The sequence below is a fragment of the Lampetra fluviatilis genome, chromosome 40, assembly GCF_964198595.1.
Source record: "Lampetra fluviatilis chromosome 40, kcLamFluv1.1, whole genome shotgun sequence".
NCBI classification, from domain to species: domain Eukaryota; kingdom Metazoa; phylum Chordata; class Hyperoartia; order Petromyzontiformes; family Petromyzontidae; genus Lampetra; species Lampetra fluviatilis.
The window spans coordinates 1,027,903-1,053,650 of NC_136314.1; the positions used below are offsets into that span (position 1 = coordinate 1,027,903).

Sequence of the window (25,748 nt, forward strand, 5' to 3'; positions counted from 1 at the left end):
GTGGCCGGGTCCATAACGAAGCGCACCAATCTCCTCTTTCCATAAGCACCATTGCTTATGGAAGGTATGTTGATGATATGTGGTCACCAAACATGTTTGTAGCGACAATTGCCTGTAATAAATACGATTATGGGGTTCATATTTTAGCAAATAAGTTTGAATGCAAAATATGAGTTTGATTAACATAAACTTTTTATTTTATTTTACCAGGTAAGGCCCACTGAGCTATGTAGCTCTTTTTTAGAAGCGACTTGGCAACAAATGATAGCCCAACGAAGTGGCTTATCAAGTGGAAATTTACAGCAGCCAAAATAGTCGAAACGCGTGATGTTGCTTCGAAATGTGGAGGGAAAAACCGGAGGACCCGGAGAAAAATCCACGTGACCATGGGGAGAGAGAACAAAAAAAACGCAAACTCCAAATATACAGCAGGCGTCAAACCCACGACCTCATGTATATCTGGCGGTGCCACAGTTATGAGCACAGTGCAATACGAGCCCGGTGACATGAGTTCGATTCCCGGCCACCGCTAACATCAGTGGCGAGTGATATTATCTCAATGCTGCACTCCCCCCCCCCACCAATCACCCTCCTGACTCCTCCACTTTACCAAACCGGCATTGACCAGCGGGGCGAAGTATGGCGAAACAACCCCCATAACCAAGATAACATGGGGAGGTCTTCAGCGTGCAATGGAATGTTGAATCACTGTAAAATATTATAATTCATAAACACATCATTATTATTGAAAAACACACATTTGCATTGTTCTAGATCATTATCTAAGCAGTCTACACTATGAAAATTGTTTTCAAAACTATGCCTGCTAAGTCGTACATAATATATTAAACATTTAAAAAATTCATAACTTCTTCATAGGCGTTTGGCTGCTCAAAAGTTGTACGAGTATATAAGTTATGCAAATGTAAGCATCTTCATCTCGGAGTGAAATCTCCACCAGATTTTAAATGAGCCGATGATGAAATAACCCCGCGGGTTCGTGGCCGCGCGCGTGACCAAGGAGGCTTGCCAGGTGTTGCAGGTTGGGGAGCTGTGGCCAGGAGATGGCAGTTGGTTGGTGTCACTCCGTCGTATTCGGGGTGGGGTTTCTCTGGGGTCTCGACTTTTCCTCCCGGCCGGAAGCCAAAAAAAATCCCTCAATCAAGGTAGAGTGTGGAGGCTCAGGAAGGGCTTTCTTGAGCAATTTCTGTCTTATGATTGTAATACGCTCCGTAAAAAGTAAGACGCGCCACCAAAACCTGTGCCCGGCATAAAAAAAGTGATATTAGTTTGGTTACAAAAGGCAAAGATGCCCCGTATAGCCTGTAACAAACTGTTTGGGCAAGTGCTGTTAGCGAGCATTTATGAAGGCCGCCACGGCACACGAGGGGGTGGGTGGCCAGCACCACGCCCCGCCGCCTTTGTCTCCCCAGTGACGATGTTTACACACCGCACCAGATACGTATTGGAGGCTGAGTCGACCTAGGGGAGGCCCAGGACCGGTTCATATAATCGTCACTGGTGTTGGCCGTGAACGGGAATCGAACCCGGCTCACCGGATTCGCCACACTACCACTCCCCACACACACTAATGTCCACTGGATCGGAAAACGCACACCAACGTTGTCTTTAAACACAGGCAAGGCTGTTCACGTGCGTCTTATGATCATAATATTCTCTCACACGTGCTGTCTCCCAAAGGGGGGCTTGTGAGCACGCTCAACTCCAAACGGTTCGTGTTGTTCAATTAACTTTCCTCTTGTATGTAATTGTACATGATTGTGATCGATATTACATTACACCGAAACGGATTTGCGTAGGTTGTTGCACACAGACACACAGATGCCAGGTCTCGCTTGATGAAAGAGCAACTCGAATCGTAAATAACACCGGCCCACAAAGCAAATATGCATAATGTACAGTGTACATAATAGACGACGTTTCGGGCAATCGCCCTTCTCTGCTATTAAGCAGAGAGATGGAACTGGTGATGATCGTGTTAGCAGCTGAGCACGTTGACTCTATGTCCGCGTGTGTGCGCGCGCGTGAAACACGCGTGATTTTCAAAGAGGCTGGGGAGTCCAAAATGTGTTGTCACTTGGTAAACAAAGCAAGCAGTGCAGCAACGATTGTCCTTTAGTCACTTGCGGTTGCACTCATACGTGTAGAGCAAGCACCATTGCATCATTGCGCTTTCAATGCAGAGCGGTCAGCTGTAATGCAAGGCTAAATACATCGATATTTGAATGAATGAATAAATGTTGTTTATGTTGTTGTTGTTGTTGGTGGGGGGCGTGTGCCGTGCACGAGCGCCGAACGGGGGAGGGTCGCGACAGGACAGCAGGGCACGAGAGACGGGACTTTGCGTGGGCCAAACGCCACCACCACGACACGCCGGACCCGACCGCCTTTGTCTCCCCAGTGTGTGTTTTTGAACTCACACACAACACACGCACGTGGCACCAGACGAAGACACGGTACAGTGTCTGGATGAGTTACCAACACGCCCACTTGGCGTTTTTTGGGGCTGAAGTGAGACAGATTAACTTGCCTCTGAGAGGGCAAGATAGATATTTGTCTCTCTCTTTCCCCTCCCCGCTTTCCTTATTTTTATTGTCTCCCCCCCCCCCCCATTCTTTCTTGGAGCGGTTGCAATTCAAGTGGAACTCTGCGCGGAAGGGGAGAGAGGCTTGGCTGGCCTCGTATCAGTAATGCTGTGCCCCCCCCCCCCCCTGTTCTGTCGCTCAAGACTGCGTGGCTGTGTGCTGTGCGTGTGCTGCGCGAAGGGAGAGTGCGTGTGAGTTGAACGTTGCCCTGCTTTGGCTCTCTTTCTGAACGCGAGTTTCTCGGCCGGACCCCCTGCCCCAAGCGAGCTAAACAGAACGCGCGGTGGGTTCGTTATCGCCGCGTCTTCCCGAGCGCATGCCTGCAACCGCGACTCCACTGCATCGATCGACTACGAGGTCAGGTTGAGAAAAGCAGCTCGCGTCTGTGTGTGAGTGTCCGTATTTGTGTGTGTGTAGGGGAGTGGTAGTGTAGTGGTTAGCGCGCTGCACTACGAACCTAGCGACCCGGGTTCGATTCCCGCTCACGGCAAACACCAGTGACGATTATCTGAACCGGTCCTGGGCCTCCCCTAGGTCGACTCAGCCTCAAATGAGTACCTGGTGCGGTGTGTAAACATCGCCGCTAGGGAGACAAAGGCGGTCGGGCGTGGTGCTGGCCACCCACCCCCTTGTGTACCGTTCCGGCGTTCTTAGGTGCTCGCTAACAGCACTTGCCCCTACAGTCTGTTAAGGCTATAGGGGGATCTTTTTCTTTATCTTTGTGTGTGATGGTCACACGCGATACTCCACGCACGCACGCGCGCGCACGTGTGTGTGTGTGAATGCCACTTGTATCGGATGGGTTATGCTGTACACCACGCGTGTGCAACTCACGTTGCGTAAAGTTTGCGCGGAGACGGACAACGCCTCGCGACCCATGCTGACGAGGGCTACCGCTTTGCGTTATATATTATGCCCCGCTTTTCACGAGTGCACGCAGTATGCGCGCGCGAGCGTGTACACACCCAGTCGCACGTGTAGCCTCTGGAACCCATGACGACGCCTCGCACTGCACGTGGGTTCACGCGGGCGTCTGTGCATGCGCGTGAACGACATTACCTTTGTGCGAGCCCTCGATACGAGTGCATCGTGTTGGGTGTGTGCAGTACGCGATCCGGTAACCCGCGCGTGTTCTTGTGCGTTGCCGCATGTCACGCGTGTTTATAAAGTAAAACCTAAACAACAAAAACGCGTATGCACGCGTGTGTATACGCACGAACGCACGTATCTTATGTGTACAATCACTCCTTGGCTATTGTGTAAACGCGTGGGTTGGACGGATACGTAAGGCACCTGCGTTTATGGACACGACTACGTCTACACGTTTCACACGTGAACACGACTATCACCTGTACGGGTTCGTAAAGTTTGTTCGTGGGGAGCGGTGGTGCAGCGGTGAGCGCGCTGCGCTACGAAACCCGGCGGCCCGAGTTTCCAATCCCGCTTACGGCCAACACAAAGCGACGCAATTATCTGAATCGGTCATGGGCCTCCTCTAGGTCGAGTCAGCCTCAAATGAGTATCTTGATGCGGTGTGTAAACATCGCCACTGAGCGTGGTGCTGGCCACCCACACCACCTCGTGTGCCGTGCCGGCCTTCGTGGATGCGCTCGCGAGGGGCACTTGTCCAGACAAAGTTTGTTGATTTGTTGCAATTCGCGTTATTTCCCTTGGTCTCGTCTTACGAAATTACGCATCGTCTCCTCGTCACCGGTCGTCCACAGGTTCCTGCGCTGAAACGAAATACTGTGAATATCCAAGGCGTTATTAATACTTGTTTAAAGGACGCCGATGTAGATGTTGTTGCTGTTGTATTGCTGAGCACAATCACCGCCCCCCCACACACAAAAGGCCAAGCAGTCAGTACTTGTTAAAGTGTCGATAGAGCCGAGGTGATAAGAATGTTGGGAAAGTAGATGATGGGAGAGAGAGAGAGTTCCAAAAGTGGAGCCGAGCGAGGGATATATGCAGAAAGAGGAGTGTCGTGACCTGCAGTGCCGTGAGTGGGTAGGTGAGTGGGTTGACCTGCAGTGTGGTGAGTGGGTAGGTGTGTTTACCTGCAGAGTGGTGAGTGGGTAGGTGAGTGGGTTGACCTGCAGTGTGGTGAGTGGGTAGGTGAGTGGGTTGACCTGCAGTGTGGTGAGTGGGTAGGTGTGTGAGTTGACCTGCAGTGTGGTGAGTGGGTAGGTGTGTTTACCTGCAGTGTAATGAGTGGTTAGGTGAGTGAGTTGACCTGCAGTGTGGTGAGTGGGTAGGTGAGTGAGTTTACCTGCAGAGTGGTGGGTGGGTAGGTGAGTGGGTTGACCTGCAGTGTGGTGAGTGGTTAGGTGAGTGAGTTGACCTGCAGTGTGGTGAGTGGGTAGGTGAGTGAGTTTACCTGCAGAGTGGTGAGTGGGTAGGTGAGTGGGTTGACCTGCAGTGTGGTGAGTGGGTAGGTGAGTGGGTTGACCTGCAGTGTGGTGAGTGGGTAGGTGTGTGAGTTGACCTGCAGTGTGGTGAGTGGGTAGGTGAGTGGGTTGACCTGCAGTGTGGTGAGTGGGTAGGTGTGTGAGTTGACCTACAGTGTGGTGAGTGGGTAGGTGAGTGGGTTGACCTGCAGAGTGGTGAGTGGGTAGGTGAGTGAGTTGACCTGCAGTGTGGTGGCTTAAACCCAGTGTTGGATGAGATGAAACGGTCATTCTAAATTAAACACTAATTTCTTTAGAACTGCTTTTTGTGTTTAGTGTGTTCTTCTCCTGCCCCTCCGGTTGGCTACGTACAGTACAAGATAAGTTCAACATGCATATAGACCGAGTCTTCAGAAAGGGGGGATGAATCAATGGGTGAGGTTCACGGGAAAATAATCGTATAGTAGTAGCGATATAAGAGTTATAAGGAGGCAACCGACCGCCTGTGAGCGAGTGGTTGAAGTGAATAAACGAGTTGGTGAGCAGACATTTGAAAACTGCGTGTCAAAATCAGGATCTTTATTTATCCTGGAGAAATCCGATGAGCTATGAAGCTCTTTTTCAAAAATGTCCAGTCGGGGCAGGTCAGAAAGTTACTGCCATCAAAAAGAATGTCATACGCACAAGATTGCCACCCATTCGTGCAATCTGGGCAAGTTTTATTTTCCTTCTTACTATAATAGTTAAGCGCTGTACCTGTTAGCACTGCCCTTTCAAATGCCGATTGCATACGTTAAGGGAAGTTATCTTACCAAATAAATGCAGTGCACGGAGTACTGCAATGTGTTTTGTTTGTAAGTTCTGAATATCCACGTTGCGTATTGCAAATGGGTGTGAATTATTTATATCGCATCATAAACCAAACGCGCAATAATCATGCCAGTTAAATGACCGTTCTGCTTTGGACATCTTCATCAGTCTATCCACTGCTTGACAAAGGCCTCTCTCAAGCCATCGTCATTTCTTTACTGCTGTCAAATACAGAAATAAAACATGTGATCACGTGTGTTGCAGAATAACTTGACATTTTTATTTCGTTGTTTAAAAGCTAAATTCTGGTTCTGCGGCAACGGTCTTTGGTGTGTCCCACTGTTAAATCACCGACATTAAGAAGATGATACATTGATAATGATTATCTTGTTTAGCGAGCAAAAGCTAAACACTTTTAATGTGCACATGATGTAAATGTAACATCGGTAAAATAAGCTCGAGTATAAAACAAAACAAAAAATCCCGAAGCTTTTTTGTATCCAGCTTAAAAAATAAAAATAACACGAGTCAAAAAAATAATATATAAGAAACACACGCTGCTGTTTTTTTTTTATAGGGAAATGAACTTTCAAAATAAAATTGAATTCTCTCTGAATAACCTTGCGAGAGGACTAGTCCTTGAAGTAGTTGCAGGTAAATACAGACACAACGTGTCTGAGGTGTTCGCAGAAGAAATAAATTACTTTGCTGTCAGCCTACCATTTGCTCACACTTCACTTTCCATTGTTTTGTACTCCAAAATAGGCTTTGGCTGTTAGCCGATGAAAATACGCTGTCACTATTTTCTGTCCATATATTTTCTCTCGCTCCTCTCTCTCTCCTTTTTTCCCTCCTCCTCGCTTTGAAGGGTTGTCTCATCACTCGTGTGTATCGTGTTTTTTTGTGAATGTGATTTTCTTTTCTTCACGACCATTGTTTGGATGTGGGACTTTTTGTCACAATTTAAAAGCAAATTCACAAAGGGAACAGCAAAAGTGTGTTATTTTGATTGAAGTCTGATTTCATCACCAGGGAGACAGAGAGATATGCACGGCGCACGTTTACATAAAAGGTGTGCATATGTATACATATGTGAAGATTTCTGCACGAAACTGTTATGCATAGCGCTGCTAGGTATTACGTACAATGCTGGGTTTTTGTTTTTGTGCTGATAGAGTTGCACACATGCCACAGACACACAGACAAAGATCCCCCAGATAGCCCACGCAGACCGTTGGTGCAAAGTGCTGTTAGCGAGCAGCACCTACGAATTCTAGATTTGAAGCTTTTGTGGCTGCAAGGATTCATACTCTTAGGTTTTTTCGATAAAGCCACGTAGGGAAAAAAAAAATAAAAACATAAAAATAAAATAAAAATAACAGAAATAATAATATAAATAAAATTATAAATCACATTATTTTTTGTGATTTATTATTTTATTTCGATTATTATTTCTATTATAAAGTTTGATTTATTTATTTTTTACCTACTTGACTTTACCGAAAAACCCTAAGAGTAGCACCTACGAAGGCCGGCGCGGCAGACGACGGGGGGAGGGTATAAGCCATCCACCGCACCTGGCCAAGTGCCAGGTGATCGTCTAACGTTGACTCGAGCGGCTCAGCTACATCACCACTGACGTTGGCCGTGACCGGGAATGGAACTCGGCGCTCCCCTCAAGAGCATCCACGGAGCGCAGTCGTTTTGGGCCAGTTTATTGCACATTGCGAAATGCACGATTTTTGCCAATGCCACGCAACGATTCGCAACAATACGCAGGCCAGACGCCAAATGCGAATGTAAGGTGTAAAACTGGGTGGTAGTTATACGAATCTTTCAGGCGTTCGTGATTGATATAAACCACGTTTCAAGAATTTCACTACCGTCATGTACCCTGAAGGCATTCTTTACATTTTACAAATATCTAACGATTAAACAAACGTAAATGTGTGCAGACAAATTATCTATAATTTTGGTTTTACAACCGTTGTAATGCCGTACAGGACATGTAACGCTCGTAATGGTAATATGTTATTTTTGTTTTTCGGGTATAAACTGAAAAATGTAATGATTGAAACTAAATTATTGTTGATAGATACAGTTATGAACACTCTGTTTGAATCGAGTATGGTGAGAACACATATATTGCCGAAATGCGATATATTGCTTTGATGCAATGGACAAGCACATTAACCCTGCAACGATGTGACACACCATGCAAATTATTTGGTCACGCTGCATACGTTGGCAGTGTTGCACAAGCACAATCAACAACAAATTATAACAATAATCAATAACGCCTTAATCAGGGGGGAAATTTAATATATAATAAACGGACAACGTTGGGTAATAGCACAAACACAGAAGGCCGAGAGAGACGGAGTGGATAATAGGAGATGGAGACTGCATCAGAGGTGCGAGGAAGGACAATGAACTAAAATGTTTTCTGAAAAAATGTAATGAATAAGAGTCATTTCCCAAACCGTCAACTATTATATGTTTCCCTTTAAGGCGACAGTGTTTTATTGACGGATGTATTGAATATTTTAAAACGATACGCCGATGCTTGCGGAATCTGTCTGTGGTTAAGTCGGCGATAGATTTGGTCACAAGTGATATCCGCTGGCTTTTTTTTTGGCATTTCACCTTCCTGAGCCGCGCGCGATTCCCGAATTCGCATGAATACAGCCTGGATGCGCCGACCTGTCTGACAGGTCACCGCCGTTTGTTGCTTCAACTCCCCTTGGCCTGTAGCAAAATATCCCTCGGGTGAATCTCTCATCTTCATAGGCACTCAAATTCAGAAATTCCAGGTTCTTCCGCTGTAAATTGTCAAATTACGTGTTCACCAACAGTGAGTTTTGTATTTAAATATTTCATTTGTTTTGTTACGATTTATGATCTTTTTGGGGGTTGTTTTAGTTCAGTTACACTTTGTAATAGTTTAATGTGTCCTCATGCTGACAAAAGTGATGTCACAACCCAATGTTGTGACCTCATTCAAGTGACATCACTTCCTGTGGCGCCATCTTTGCTAATAATCTGAAATGTCATATTTAATCCATATTTTGGGACTTTTTGGATTACTCCAAAAGTCAGGAACACATACCTGTCAACCCATTATCAGCACCTACCTTATTACAAACCAATTCAGACCTTACTGGTCACTTCGTGTCCTCATAAATCTCAACGTTCACCCCCCAAAGTCAAATCACAATTAGAAAAAAATGGTTGCCAGTATTGAAACGGCTGTATGCCGTATGGACCTGAAGACTCAATTTCCCTGTACAATAACACGAGTAAACCGTGTGGATTGACAGGTATGAGAACAACGTATCGAGTGTGTGCACAATTCCACGCTTTGTACCCATCACCATGTTTTTAATAAAATATAAACTAGCACCTGCGTGCGGTGCTTCGCTCTTAGGTCGACTCAGCCTCAAATGAGTACAGTACACGGTACAACTCCATAACGATGGCCACTTGAGAAAAAAAAGGTGGCCGGGCGTGTTACTGGCCACCCACCCACTCGTGTGCCGTTCCGGCCTTCATAGGTGATACTCGCTCACAGCACTTGCCCCAGCAGTCTGAAAGTCTAGATGGGGGATCTTTGTGTTGTGATTGTGCATAGGCTGAATTAGCCTCAAATGAGTACCTGATGTGATGTGTAACCATTGCCACGAAGGAAGCAAAGGCAGCCAGGCGTGGTGCAGCCTTCGTAGGTGCTACTCGCTAACAGCACTTGGTCCAAAAAACTATTTTAAGGCTCTCCGGGGGGGGCAGGGGTGGGGGGGGGATCTTCGTCTTCTTTGAAATTCACCCATCGGAGAGGGTCCACGCGACCACAGAAGAACGAACGGCAGTGCAGCCACGGTAAGTAATTGGTAGCTGTGACCACACACCACGCAGGGGAGCTTGCGTCTGGCACAACACCGCGGCGGCGGCGGCGGCGCTTGCAAATATCCATCGGCTCTGAGCGGAAGGGGCGAACGCTCTCTCGCATCCGCCTCTGTTCACCGCTATTTGCTGCCCATAAGGACAACAGCTGCAAGGCACTTGCATGCATTTACCGTAACTCGTTTTGAAATCGCGCTGCGGTTTATTTTTTTGCGTCGCTCCCGCGTAGGCGAAACGAAGCGACATCTGCTTGCCTCAATGTGCTTTGTGAAAGTCCGTATGAGAGATTTTTGTTTTAAGCAAAGGGAATCTCGTAAAAAAGCTGAATTTAGTTTTAAATCGCTTACAGGGCACATGCAGCATACCAAACAAAGATATAAAGACAGCCATCCCCCGTATCGCCTTAACAAACTGTTGGGGAAAGTGGTGTTAGCGAAAACCTCATGAAGGCCAGCACGGTACACGAGGGGGTCGGTGGCCAGCATCATGCCCAACCGCCTTTGTCTCCCCAGTGGTGGTGTTTGCACACCACATCAGGTACTCGTTTGAGGATGACGCAACATGTATTTTGAACTCCTTTTGCTCAGAGCCAAACGTGCTAATCGGAGGTGCCTGGTATACAGAAGTTCGCTGGTTCGATCCCAACACTGACATCTGTATATTTGGAGTTTGCGTGTCTCTCTCCCCATGATGGTCACGTGGATTTTTCTCCGGATACGCCGGTCTTAAGCCTCCATCCACATTTAGAATCAACATGCCTTTCGAGTATTTGGCTGCTATACATTTCCACACGATGATAAGCCACTCCATTGAGGTGTCATCTGCGATAACCAGACCGCTTCTGAAAAATAACTATATAAGTCAGTGGGCATTACCTGCAAATGTGAGATAAAACTAGTTTAATTTAGATATGATTCTCTATCCACCCACCCACCCCCGCCCACACTTTATCTGCGGCCTCTTCCAAAGGCTAAGTTCACGTGGTCTAGCGCTCAGTCCCAGGGTGGACCTACCGGTGTAGGCAGTTGTGGATTGCTTGGAAAACCACAAAGCGAATAAGTATAACCCGTAAAAACAAAGTTTTTCACTATAAATCCTTTATATGCGTGGCAGCGAACTTAATATAAAGGATTTAAAAATATATTCGCCTATGGAGGACGCGGGGATCGATCCCGCGACCTTTGGCATGGGAAGCGAGGGCGCTACCAACTGCGCTACTCCGCCACGGCCTGTGGAGGGGTTACGCTCTGGGCTCTTATACTGTGAATGAGTTCTATTTGAATATATGTAAAATAATTTTTTTTTGCCTAAAAGTGTAAAATTTAGGGAATTTTTTTTCACGAACATTAATTGTCTCGCACAACGAGTCTGTGTGGAAAATGTCAGCTCGATTGGTTCACGGGAAGTGGGTTAAAAAACGACCGAAAGATTTGCACGGTCGTAAGCAAGCACGCAAGCAAGCACGCAAGCAAGCAAGCACGCAAGCAAGCAAGCGAACTTAATATAAAGGATTTAATAAAAAAGAAACGAACTCCATTCAACAATTAGCATTTCCCCCATAATTGAAAAATAGTGAGCTGGTTAGTGCGATTTTTATGCAGTTTAAAATTGAATGTTGTTATTCAGAAACGTAATTTTTTATTACAATGAAACCAATTACCGTTTAAATATATATAAGAGAAATCTGGTTAAGACATAAATTATAGGTGCATTGTCGAGCAAAGGGTGGGCTTCTGAAGTTGTGCAGATAACCCATTGCCAGATAAATTTGAACTTAAATGAATTTTTAATTATCGTGCCTTCTTATGCCAGTGTTAATTATCAGAGAAGTACTTTATATAGAATAATAGTTCTGTTGGAGTAGATAACGTAGCATATAGCGGTACTTAGGAATTCCATAATGTCTTAACAGCTCCGATAAGTGGATATTTTCAGTTTAAGTCTCTCATTTTCTTTAAGGACTCCCTTAAAATGTCCCTCGACCATGAATGCAAGAACATTTTAAATAATTTATGACAATAAGAAATTAATAAGGGTGTCCCGGTGCTTAGGAGGCAGTGGGATGACTTTTAAGTGTTGGGTTCAAATTCAAGGAGTGTCGGAGTGAGCATTAAATCAAACTGCCCCATTATTTTACACAATAACCACAACAGGAAGCAGTGGGGCATTAGTTGCGATTAATAAAAGTAGTTAACAAAGTCCCTCCCACCCTCAACCAGTATATATACAAGGACTGTTTTCTTGGAATTTCTCTCACTTGATACAGCTATCGTGCTGTGACGGTTCCACCTGAAGACGGAAGCTTGTGTTGCCTCCGAAACGTCGTGATTTTTTATTTTATTTTTATTTTACTTTTATTAATTTTCATTTTTTACCTACGTGACTTTACCGAAAAAACATAAGAATAACAAAGTCCCGTTGTCTAACCGCTGCTGTATGAAGGCGTTCCCCCCTCCGTGTGGGTTTTTGGCCGCACGTTCGCTGATTGTCAGCCTGGGTTGGTGAAGATGCATCCCAAAACCGGTTCGCAAATCACGCGCCCCTGATGTCAGCCGTGATCAGGAATCAAACTAAACGAACGGGGATCGTAGCGCAGTGTGCTAACCGTTGCACCACCCCCACCCATCACACTCAGAATATAGATAAAGACAAAAAATAGATTTGATGTCTAATATGAAATATACATACCGCAGAATGGGTGTCATAGTTTGACAGCTTTTTTTAATGAGGGTCAGAGCTGGTTCGTGAAGGGAGCGGGGGCTTTGCAGCGGCGGAAGGGTGGGGGGTGAAGGTGATGGGTGGTGGAACCACGTTCAGATCTCACTCGTCGCTGAAGTAAGCTGTGGCTGGGTGTTGAACCTATATCCTCGTGGGGCGGTGCACCAACGCGCACCGCCACTGCTCTGCAACGCGCTCCATTGTCTGTACGTTGCATTAAATGCGTTGTTCGTCTAACATGTGCAGGGCGATATAATTTCGTCGCCTGTTTGGAAGTTTGCACTAGGTGTTGCTCCCGTTGGTGCTACGAGTTAATTAAGCTAATTCTCTTGCTCACATTCGCTTGTTTAAAAAAAAAAAAAGGTGTCATGAACTAACAAAAAAATTACTCCCTATTCCGAGATGCTAATGAATCGTTTAATTTAGTTTTGTAAAAAAATATGTTTCCAAATTAATCCTGGGTGGTCCTGAGCCACTGGTATAGATTTCACGTTCTTATTGGGACCACGCAGTCCTTAAAAGCGTATGAAGTGCTCTTCGTTTTATCAACATACTCTTTCTTTTAGTTCAGGACGAGTTTCGGATTAAACATTTTCGGATGTTGAATGTTTGGATTTTTAGGCTCCATTTCAGATTTTAATTTAGTATTTTCAGACAAAAATAGCTGTGTATGTGCACATTAACGCACATTGATTTGGCTGGATGGTTATAGCTCTTGACTGGCATTTGTAAGGTGAAGATTTTTTTATTTTGTTCGGAGGACAACTCTGCCTACCGTGCCTCCAGCATCAAGAGGAATTCGTGGGAAATCGACGATTCTCCGCGCATGGAGAGGATGACTCCTGCCATGGGAACGTGGCATTTCCATCGCTCGCTCTGGGCCAACTGTGGGAACGGCTTCACCCCAATTCTCTCTCATCGCAGGACACAATGCTGCGCTGCTATTTCTGTAGCACACGTAAATATGTAAAAGGTAGAAGGTGCTGCCCTGCAATGTCTTGCTCCTGCCACTGTTTACAAGAGGGTCCCCTACTGGAGGGATCTTCAGAGAGTGTCCTCTATAAAGCTCTTGAGGCCTACTCACGACGCTGACCAGATGTCTTGGCAGAGGTGGGAGCACTTTAACCCACTGCACAGGTGACCTGTCAATCAACTAACCGTGGTGTACACATGTATAACTTCTGGGTGGATCGGAAGTTGGAACATTTTTATAAACTGCTGCGCCTTGAAGATCGAGCTGGCGAACTCTGGATTTCTAGTCGAGCGTACGAACCATTACACCGATGCTGCAATGATAATAATCGTTTAGTGTACTCTTACGAACCAGTAAAAAAGCTCGTTTGATTCCTGACCACGAGATAGTAAAAATGCTGGTTGATATCCGAACTGGTCCTGGATGTATTCCCCACACCCCATTCACCAGCCTACACCGACCAGCGTGGTGAAATACGGTCAAACAACCCCCCAGAACCTATTCAAGCATGCCGCGTCCTTCATCCAGCGGTGGGTCGACTAAAGCGCTGAGCTGTCTTATTTTGTTACCGTGGCATCTCCGGCGATAAGCGAATTGGGGGGCCACGCACGAGTGCAGTGCGGGGCTTTCAAATTGCAGCACTCAAGGGGCGCGCGTGTGCGCATGCTGCCAAAGAGCACAAAACCGCACCTAGGAAGATCGTGAGCTCCCTGCGAGCGAACGAACAAACGAGAGAGCGAACCGCTGAGTTTAACAGGGAGAGACACGGCTGAATAGGTAACTGCATCTTGCTGTGTTTGTGTGTGTGGGGGTGGGGGTGGGGGGGATCAAGCGCAGAGAAAAACATAAGTCGATCCATTGTTGCTCCCACTTCATCTGGAAAGGTAAACTCCGATGCGGTGGCGCCTGCTCCTTCAGTGCTAAATACAAGGTTCGCTGTGCCACTTGCGAAATAAACTCGGGCCGCCTTTGTCTCTGATGTGCTGTAGTTAGGGTCGGAGTAAGTTTGAGACGGGGGGGGGGGGCTTGCGGATGTAATTGTTTTAGGGGGCTTCATGATATATCCAGTTCCTTCCCGTCACTGTCTTGCCACTGCCCGTGACTGGTGATGGAAAACTCTTCATTGTTGTTCACCTAGGCGATTTCAGTTCTATTTTTTTTTACGTGGTATATACACACAATAGAGCTAAACAAAGTTCAAACGGACAGAGCGATTTTAATTTAATCACATAATTAGTAGCAATAAATTTCGTGTTGCTGCGGCTTTCATTGCATAACTACTCTATAGGATTAATTATAGTGCTGTAGGATTGCATTTCAGGCATTGTTAAGCAGTATTCATGAATGTATGTATCGGGGACCCCTCAAATTCCAAGACTCCAGGATGCAGCGAACAATAAAATAATAATATCCTGCTGAGAGCTTATTGAGATTTAATAATTGAGAACAAAAATGAGCATACCTCTATGATGATGATGAATAGATGGTATTTAAAAAAAAAGTGTTTGATTATTCATTTTAATTCGTCAAACATTTATGAAGCATTCGAACGGTGACGATGCTTTGGGGAATTAGCGATCACTCGAATGTCAAACAATTCCATTCCATCTTCATTTGAAGCTTTCGTGACTGCAGGAATCCATACTCTTTGGTCCTATCGGTAAAGTCACGTAGATAAAAAATATCACGACATTTCGGGCGCAACACAAGCGTCCGTCATCGGGTGGGAAAGCATGATCTGCTGCTGAAGCAGACTGTTTTTAAAGGGTTGAAATGGGTGTAGCCCAAAGTTTGAAGCTTTCGTGACTGCAAGGATTCATATGATCCGCACCTAGTTTACACAACAAAGGCTCATTCCTAACAGCGTGCTTCAGCTGCACCGAACCTCACAAAAATAATATCCAGGGCCTACCTTGGCTCCTCCCACCCTCAACCAGTATATATATACAAGGACTGTTTTCTTGGTTCTTTCGAAAGAACCAAGAAGATAAATCCCTGCAGTCACGAAAGGTTTAAATCGAAATTTAAGGACTGTTTTCTTGGAATTTCTCTCACTTGATACAGCTATCATGCTGTGACGGTTCCACCTGAAGACGGAAGCTTGTGTTGCCTCCAAAACGTCGTGATTTTTATTTTATTTTTTATTTTACTTTTATTAATTATTTTTTTTTACCTACGTGACTTTACCGAAAAAACCTAAGATTATGTATCCCAAGGGTCAATACAATGGGTGTAGCCCAAGGGTCAATACATTCTCATCCTAAATGACGAATTGCCACCTTGCAAACCCACGCGTAAGCTTCCCTTGCCGTTACCCTCAATGGCCCCACCCCAATGTGCCGCGCCACGGCAGGGTTAACAGTGCAAGGGACATCCGATGCGCGATGATGAATTATGAACGGAGGCAATGTCAATTAAATAATTAATCTGCTTTAATAAGGCTGCGTTCGTATCGACCCTACGTAATTCTGTTAAAAGGACCGGGGTTGGTCTTTTTACTGACAAGGTCGCATTTTTTGCGAAGTTTGTTTCATGACAGCGAAAAAAATAAAAAAATAAACGTTGATCTGAACTGTAGCGCGTCATACCTCTTAAAATTTCCACGCAGACCTCTAAACTTTGAGTCTGTAATAATATCGAGGAAACATGCCGTTTTCGCTAAAGCTGACAGTTTGAGTTTGTGAATACTACAGCCAGCGCATCTCTCTTCGTCAGTGTCGATGAATGATGCACGGATGTTTAAAGTGATGCCATGCCTTGTCGGAGGGCTCCTTTCCTCCTCCGTGGTAGAAATGTGGGGGACCAATATCGTAGATCCTATTAACCGCAGTGTTACATGTGAATTTACGTCACTTACCTTGCGGGGAAAGTTTGCAGATAATCGTGGATGATAGAACTAAAATAAAGTTTTATTTTATTTTACCAGGTAAGGCCCACTGAGCAACGTAGCTCTTATTCGGAAGCGACCTAGCTATCACAAATTAGAGCCCGATGAAGAAGCGGCTTATGACTTGGAAATGTATAGCAGCCAAACACACTCGAAACGCATGTTGATTCTAAATGTGGAGGGGAAAAGCGGAGAAAAATCCATGTGACCACGGTGAGAGAGAGAGACATGCAAACTCTAAATATGCAGGCTTCGAGGTCGGGATCGAACCCACGTCATCCTGTATATCAGGCGAGGTAGTTAACATCTCGCCACCACGGCGCCATAGGGATAACAATGGCTGCAACGGGTTGAAGAAGTCGCGGATAATAGGGTGACATATAAGAGGAGTGCTGAACGAATTTATCGCCGATGGTTGTGCATTAAAATAAACACATTTAAACATTTTCTACAACACCGGCAGTAATTTTACGTATTATTTGAATTCGTAACTTTCTTGTTTGACATATGTATGCTGTAATGCTTATTCAAATGTATAATTACAGAGAGGGTTGGGAAGAAAAAAAACCCCGCACCTGGGGCTTATACATTGCATTCTTTGGGACTAACACACTCCGTTGTTGATGCTCATAAGCCAGTATAATTGTGGTAAATGTGGGGAAATTGAGAGTCCTTGTCGTAGCTGCTATTAGTGGAAAGAAATTGGTGTCTACAGGCTGTTGCCCATTCTTGCATATAGCTCTCTTATATAAGCGTGTTCCAAGTGTTTGTGTAGCTGCAGTTGGCATCAGCTTATTTCATTACATCCACCTTGGCACAATGCTCACTCATGGGCCGGCTTTGCGGAAACTGGAACATCTCTATGAATCATCCTTGAGACAGACCATGGAAGGCTAGAACATGCTGTATCTTCATTTGGACGTTCAAAGATGCCCATAATTGGACCCGTAATTAATTGCCAAGTCTCCCATCGCTGTCACTCATCGTGATATTTTTTTTCCTTGGCCAATTTTATTTTATTTCATGCTCTTTTTTACATTTTATATATACACACACGTCAGAAATTAAATCGTACAGCCCATTCACGCAAACTCCGGTCATCCTCGCAGTGACTTTTGACTGGCCATCGAACAAAGACGGTCACCACAATGTGCACTTTCAGATGCTCTCCTGCGGCCGTCTGGAACGCTCTTCCCTCCGATACCGGATGAAAGCATCCCCGTGCCGTGACGCTCACTGGGAGGATGTATGACCATACTTGGCCATGTTGGTGATGGCGGGTGGTTCAGTTGTTACTCGCTCCCGATGTTAGCCACGTCCAGGAGATCGAACTTAAGCTATCGAGATCGCTTGCACGGCGTTCTAGTCACTGCGTCACGAAGTTTTAGGAGGCGTAAAGCAGGTGCAGACACATGGAGAGAGGTGTATTTTGACTACTCATGTCGGGATAAGTCTTTGCATTTTTTTTGTAGCATAGTCCTGCTCTCACCTTACGAACGTTCCAAAATGTGGCAGTAGTTCGGCAAGTTTAACATGTGGGCTGAAGTTGGAGTGGCTGGAGGAAAGCGGCACATTCGGTGGGGATAACGAGCTAATGCAGATGCTGCGGTTGTGAGCACATGGAGCCTACAGCACCCACCATTGGGACACAAACACCGATACCACCTATGTAAAAAAGGTAACTCTTGTATAATGAAGGCATCGTTTGGGAATTACAAATTAATCCTGTAGGAATCTCACTTAATTTAAAACACATCGTTAACTTTGCGTCATCTCTAAATGAAGAGTCCTGCAGGCACGAATATATAATATTTGTTGCAAGGCTGTTGATGGATCGCGTTGAGGGGTTTCCAGTAGCTGAGGCAGAACTACAGCCAAGAGGGGAGACTGCAACATCACTTTAACTCTGTCCTCATCTACATATTCCGATGTTTGAGGATACAAATGCGCAGCGAAGCAACTGCCTGAGCAACTCCTGGCCGAAGGAGCCGACGCTGGGCGGACCTGCAGAAAGCCGCACTTCGAGAGGTGGGGGGGGGTCTTTTGGCCTTCTCTTCCACGCTGGTCGTTCATATCGGAAGAAGTGGGGACGCCCCGCACTATAACCCCACCTGATCGTCACCTGCCCCACTCACAGTGCCCGGCAGACAGAGGCAGCGCGATTACCGGCACGACCGCGCCGGGGAGACTGATTGAACGAACGCACGGATTGCAAGTGCGGTGTGCCAACCGTTTGAACATCGGCAGAATCCCACCAATATATTTATTTTATAAGTGGGCCTCCTGTGCTGCACCAGGAGCCTAATTAGACAAAGGGGGTGGCGGAGGTTGAAGGTAGAGCTTGAACAATAACGTAACAACGTAATATCACACTGTACTCGGGTCTTAAAACTAACCACGTGGTAACATCGCTTAATACAACTCTTTCGAGAAGAGGTCGGTCGCTTTATTCACGAAATGTTCACGGGGTGTCGCGGCGGGTCCAACAGTTCGGCAGGTTAAGACGGGGATCGCGCGGCTCCCCTCTCACGACCCCCCACGACTCCCCCCCCGCCCCCCCGAACGGCATTTCCCGAAGATATGAGAGATTTACGGCACGTTGCGATCCACTCATTGCCGCACCGACGGGTTCGCGCACGAGAGTCTAAAACCTCGGCTTGAGAACCCGCTCCCGTTGTAGCGTATGATGTATTGCGGCGCGCGTTAACGTGATGCCTGCTTAAACGCTCTAATAAAAGTAATAATAAAGCAGAAGCCAACGATTGACTGATGCATTTTAGGTGCCGTGTGCCACTTTAAACGGCCCCTAATGCAATAGATCACGGGGAATGCACGCCGGCTGACAAATGCTGCAGGGCGTTTGGGCGAGTGTGTACACTCGCAGCGCTAATAACTTTTGCATCTGGCATGATGGGAATTAATTGGTGTACCTGAAATATCCCAATAATTGCCGGAACTTAATTACCTGTTGTGTTAAAATGAGACAACCGTGTATGGAAATGAGCAATTTTTAGCATTACCCCCCCCCCAGGCCAAAAGGCAATGCGTTCGCATCTTCTCTCTAAATTTGACACACATCTGAAACGTGTGATTATTTTCTTTCTTTTTTCTGCCGCAATGTTTATCGACGGAAATTTAAAGCTGTCAATAGCTGCCGATGTGTGTTCTAAGGACAAGATTGCAGCTCAGTTTGAACAAGAACTCAGCGTGACTTGTCTTGGGAGGTGTAAGAAAAACACATTTTAAATTAGGCGCTAAATCTGTGACTTACCAACATTATTAGCTTTGACTCATCGTCGTAGCTTTGTTTTATGGCCATCCAATGCAAGTCCTATCATTCACCTTCTTGTAATTGTAGCACTGCAGTCTCGTGCAACGTGCACCTCTAATGACTTCGCCTAAATGATTGCACTTTTTCTTTATGGCTACAGAGATATTGGAAAAGATCTTAGCTCCTCTGCCACGGTCAATGAAGCTGCGTCTATTTATCCCGCCCCGGTTTATTGACTCCTTGGGCTCATCAACACCTGGCACTACTACGCGATGTGTCCACCCCATGAAAGTCGTTCTCTGCGATTGATTACTGCGACGGTCGCCCACCTGCCTGCCCGCCCGCCCGCCCGCGACTCATCACAAGGCTCGTCGTTGGATTCGCGGTCACTCCGCTCGACACTGAACGTCCACCCCGTGGCGCAGTGGTGGCCCAGCGGCTAGCGAACGAACTGCGCTATGTGTGCGTGTCTGCGCTACGAACGCGCCGACCTGAGCTCAATTCCCGGGCTATGGCTAATAGCAGCGCTATACCCAACATTCCTCTTGGCTGGGGGAGCAACGAATGCTGTCCCCAACCAACACCCCCTGCTTTCCCCGCTCCCCCACCGACAAATTCAAGTCGGCGTTTACGACTCAAGGATCAATTGAGAACAGCGTTTGAAGGCAAGCACACGAATTTGTTCGCATTCTCATTGCAATTCTGTCTCGTATTTACAGGTGCGTTTCCTCCGTCCGCCTCATTGTTACATTGGCCTACAATTTGCGAAACAATGTGGGTGGGAGTGAGTGGGTGGCGGCGCAATGCGCGGCTCACTGCGCTCTTCACCCGGTGATCCAAGTTCAATTCCTGACCAAGGCTATAACATCAGTCGCGAGCGTTATCTTGAATTGGTCCTGCACACACCTTCACAAACCCAGCGTGGTGAAGTATGGTCAAATGATCCCTGAGACTGACGATGCGTGGGAAAAGCTCCCAAAATAGATTGACAAATGGTTGTGCATTATATGATTTCAAAAAATGGTGATGCTTGCACAATGCATGCTACTTGAGACTTTACAAATGGCTTCTATAATGGTCAGCTGTTCCTATTGCATCTCACAAGGTCACACATTCACCACCAATTCACAAAGGAAAACATGCACACGTCCTGTTACATCTTGAATTTCATAATTGCCGATTTCATCACTGTAAGTTTAGGTTTTTAGTTTCTCTTGCAGGGAAATACCAATGCATTCCATGATTTGTGCATGTTCTTCATCCTTCTTTGTCCACAAATTACTTGAAGTACAGTTTATCTCAACTGTATGTATGTTGAAAATCTTTCGCACCGTACGTAGCCAACCATGCCAATCAGAGGTGCGGGGGAAGGACGATAAACCAAAACAAAAGTCATTTCAAAAGAAATAACTTTTCTAAAGAAATTCTGAAGAAATAACTTTTCAATCTAGATCATTTAAAAGTGCATAGCGCCCAGTGGTTTCTTGATATAGGAGGGAAGAGCATTCCAGCCGGCCACAGAAGCGCATCTGACAGCGCGCGATGGTGCGGTGACCGTCTTTGTTCGATGGCTATCCAAACGTCGCTTCGAGGATGAACGGAGGTCAGGTGATGGTTTATGCTCCATCACAAAATTATAACCCTCTCATCACTAATCCTCATTCCCAAAGGCCGGCAATCCCCGCAGAGGCTCACAATTAAAAGATTGGTGGCTGGATGGCAGAGGGATGCGAAAGCTCACCGCACCAGACCTTTGGTGGATTGTCACGATTCCTGAAAAATCTATTTGGTTTTGCCTCGTGTTTCACACTTCGTTGTGTTGTTTCTGATGCGTCCCCGTTTTAAACATTCCCGCAAGCTTAAAACATGCCATAATGTAACCCAATTGTCTGGTAATGCTGGCGTTGGCAGTGGTGCACAAATTGACACACACACAAAATAACCCTAAACACATTCGTTAATAACTCTGTGGCATTGAGTTTTTTTAATACATATATAAATGTAATTGACTGTTTCGGGCAATTACCCCTTTTCATGGCTTATACATTTTAAAGTGACACAGGTCGCCCTTGCAAGCAAAGCAATGTTTCAGTTATCTCAACGGGTTTACTTGATCTGCCGGTTAAATAAAGGGTATAATAAATAAAGGATATAAGTTTGCTGTATTAGCCTTTCACGAGTAAACTGTACAAAAAATACCATCATAATAACTATGCTACGGTGTATTATTATTGTATTAATACTGTCAGTTGAAGAAAGCCATCATATTTCACAGACGTGGATCAGATGTGGATCACTTCAAGTTGCCTAAGTCACACCAGACCATGTTTAGAAAATTATCTTCATTTGGTGGAAAATTCAACGTCTCCAGCAGCCAAATCAAGGGCAACTTCTCAACAGTGGTGGCCACGTGGCTCGCAGGGTCAGAGCACTCAGACAACACCCACAGAGAACCTCGGTTCGAATCCAGGCAGTGTCAGTTAACGGTCTCAGCCTGGTCACCAATTGCGGAACACGAGAAGTATCACTTTAAAATTATTTCTGCACTCACATTTTCTGTCATTGAGAATGAATTATATTGGTTTTGCAGTCGTGTAAGTAAATATTTATCTTTGTGACAAAGCAGGTGGGGACGGTGACTTCCCTCCGCTCTTGTGTGGACCAGGGGGTCACTTTGAAGGATCTCAGAAGTAGCTCTTTGACATCTACTTCTGCGGGTCATTTTCCGAGACTAAGAGTCGCACTTCTCTGTGCGCCGGGGATCCGAGCGGATAACACGAAGAAAATAAATATATCAATTATTTTTAAGAACAGTCGGAGACACATGCCAGGCCATCCTGTACGAATCCCTCGTTGGCAAGCCATGGCCGTGCATGTGACTGCTTGCCATTAATAGAAATAGTTTCACAAGCGAAGAAAGCCTTATTGAGCTTAAAAACATTTTTTTTTCCACAAGGGTCCTCGCTCGGAATGTGTGGCCAATTATGAAATGAGTATTTCTTCATGTTTCTACAGCGTGGCAGTTGAAACAATGGTGCACATTTCTTAAATGGCCCCTGCCCCCCCCCATCTCTGTCCACCACAGCATCGTACATGGGTTCGCCACAGTTTATCGATAGGCAGGTCGCCACATATGGTGGGGTAAAAAGTAATATTTAAAAACACTTTTTAAAAACATGCTTTAATTAAATGTACCATACTAGTAATGGAAGAACTCCACGACTACATGAAGTGGCCCCGAAGCTTGCCAAAACGTAAGGGACCGTAGTCATTTACAGCCAACGTCAGTTTACCATGGACAATTAGAGCAAAGCCGATGCATAACATATCAAAAATAATGTTTTTTTTTATCATAGAATCTAGTATTGTCATCAGTATGACATAAGTATACCAAGTTTGCAGTCGATACCACATTGGGAAGTGGGTAGAAATTGAGTTACAATATTTGACGATACAACAACGACAACAACAGACAGAGTGAGTTAATGAAACGAGTAGGTACTCTCACCACCTTCTGGACATCTGTGACAGCCTACGGGACATCTGTGAACAAGAGCTGCATATCTCATCGGATTCCTCCGGTCTAAATAACTCTTCTGATTCTGACCTCTCTACACGTCTGGCCAGCGTGGAAGAGTAGGCCAAAATTCCCTCTGGTGGAGTTATCTCAAGCACGTGCTTGAGGCCCTTCCACCAACAATGGAAGGCCCTCAAGCAACTGCGGAGCTGCACCTTTTCCCTTTTGCAACCTATTTTTGCATTCAACATGAAACGAGAGCGTCCGAAGAGAACACACGCCCACTGTGAGGTCAAAATTCACGCATTTTTTTTATATTTTTATTTTATTTTACTTGCGAGGCAAGGCTCTTTTTCAGAAGCGACTTGGTCACAAATGATAGCTCAACGAAGTGGCTTATCGCATGGAAATGTAGGCGCATGTTCGTAAACGTGGAGGTGAAAACCGGAGGACCCGGATAAAAATGTCACCACGGAGAGAGATACATTCAACCTCCAAATATATAAACATCAGGGTCGGTATCGGAATCGAACCCACGACCTCCTGTATACCAAGCGAGGCAGATGCCATCTCGCCGCTGTGGCACCCCTGCACAACGGCTGGGCCAGCGACCTGCTTGCTGTACTCCAGAGGTGGCAATCGGGTACCCGATACCCGTACCCGTACCAGAAACCCGGGTACGGGCACGGGTAGACAGTGAGTCACTGGTGAGTCACCGTTTGTCACTCATTTCCCAACGTCTTGTCTTTTCTCACAATTCAAGTTCCTAGAATCAACCCACCCACGCCTGCAACATGGCTTCATCCCAGAGGTGGCAATCGGGTACCCGTACCCTACCCGATACCCGGGTACGGGCACGGGTAGACAGTGAGTCACTGGTGAGTCACCGTTTGTCACTCATTTCCCAACGTCTTGTCTTTTCTCACAATTCAAGTTCCTAGAATCAACCCACCCACGCCTGCAACATGGCTTCATCCCAGAGGTCGCAATCGGGTACCCGTACCCTACCCGATACCCGGCCGGGTACGGGTAGCCGGGTATCGGGTAGGTTACGGGTACGGGTACCCGATTGCGACCCTGGTGCGGCCGGGTACGGATAAGGAATTAAACCCCGTTTGCGACCTGCTTGCTGTACTCCACTGCGTGTAGGGTGGCACAGGTGGGCGTCTGGCGGCTCTCGTAATCTAAACGCGGCACGGGAAAACCCGTCTCGCAGGTGGGGTGGATTACAAACAGGCGTGCACGGCCACACCCGGCGATTGTATTTAGTGGTTTTCAGCCCGTTTCCTCCACGGTTTAATTGTGTGTGTGTCTCTCTCTCTCTCTGTGTCTGTGTGCGTGCTATTTCAGTCTGTAAAGGAGTTACAACTTTTTCCAATGAGTCCAGACGTGGTGTAAATGAGGAAGCGATTATCATGAGGAGTGCTGCCAGTAAACTGTTCTTTGGTTATTGCCTGAGTGGCACAGTTGCCTTCAATTATTCCACCACCACAATAAAAATAATAATAATCACAATCAGCCAGGCTTTAATGGGTCATACTCTGCTTGTCCATGCATTCTTACCATCACCGCCTCCACCACCGTCATCCACCACAACCACCACCAGACCCCCCCCCACCTCCCTCCTCATAGTGTCATTGCACCTATTGGGGAAAGTGTTGTTAGCAAGCACCTACGAAGGCCGGAACTGCACACAAGCGGATATGTGGGGTCACTACCGTGCCCAGTCGCCTCGTCACTGATGTTGACCGTGAGCGGGAATCCAACTTAAGTCGTTGGGGTTTGTAGCAAAGTGCGCTAATCGCCGCCCATTGCCACCAAATCCGCCAACAGTTTCAGCGCCACATCAAACAAGAATGCAATGAGACGCACGTGTTGTCGAAGATGTCTTGAGTGCACGAGAAAGTTACGGCCTTGATCCGCATCTCAGTGCAGCTGTTACGATGCATCCTCTGCTAAACACCTGTGAGACCGTGGATGAGTAGGGATGATAGGATTAACACGCCATCACTTCTGGATTATTCCTCTCATCTGCAGGTTTATGGGAAGCGATGACAATTGGAGAAAGGACTAGTGAGATGAGTTTCGCTCTACCGGTATTGGAAGCTGTACGTTGCTGATTGTATACAATATTGAGAGTTAAAATGTCCCTTAATTTACATTGATTTAGATCACAGATGTATAGGAAGTATCACTTAAGGTGTTTACTTACAACGATACGTGTAGTTTTTTTGTAGTAAAGAAGTGGCTTCGGGTTGATGTGGGATTATTGTATTTCACCACAAAATATAATGCAGCCTGGGTGCTTTAAATGTGCTGCATATCTCAGTGACTCAACGTCACTTGGATGCTAACTATAAATAAACAAAGTATAACAATAACAATTACTTTTATAACCAGGGAAGCCACAATGAGTCCAAAATCCTTTATTTTTCAGGATGGTCCTGCTCGATTGGGATGTTTGTGCAACACCGATTACATCGCATGTCTTAGCTAGGGGAGCAAGGCTGATAACTCTGAGATATCCCATGCAGAAACCAAACTAAGACCATTAGACTATTTTTATTTTACCAGGTACGGCTCACTGAGCTACATAGCTCTTTTCAGAAGGGACCCTGGCCACAAATGATAGCTCAACGGAGAGTGGCTTATCACGTGGAAATATATAGCAGCCGGATACCC

The 25,748-nt window shown here is 46.0% G+C and overlaps 1 protein-coding gene across 2 annotated transcripts in view; it reads left to right on the forward strand.

The window, feature by feature from the left end:
- The first annotated feature begins 2,704 nt into the window (after positions 1 to 2,704).
- The window catches only part of LOC144946109 (forkhead box protein P1-like), a 269,120-nt gene continuing 246,076 nt past the window's right edge, over positions 2,705 to 25,748 (forward strand). For both annotated transcript variants that reach the window (XM_078874847.1, XM_078874848.1), the window contains exon 1: positions 2,705 to 2,963. In XM_078874847.1, the coding sequence (XP_078730973.1) occupies positions 2,923 to 2,963 (41 nt within the window). In that variant the 5' untranslated portion in view covers positions 2,705 to 2,922. The remainder of the gene's footprint in view (positions 2,964 to 25,748) is intronic.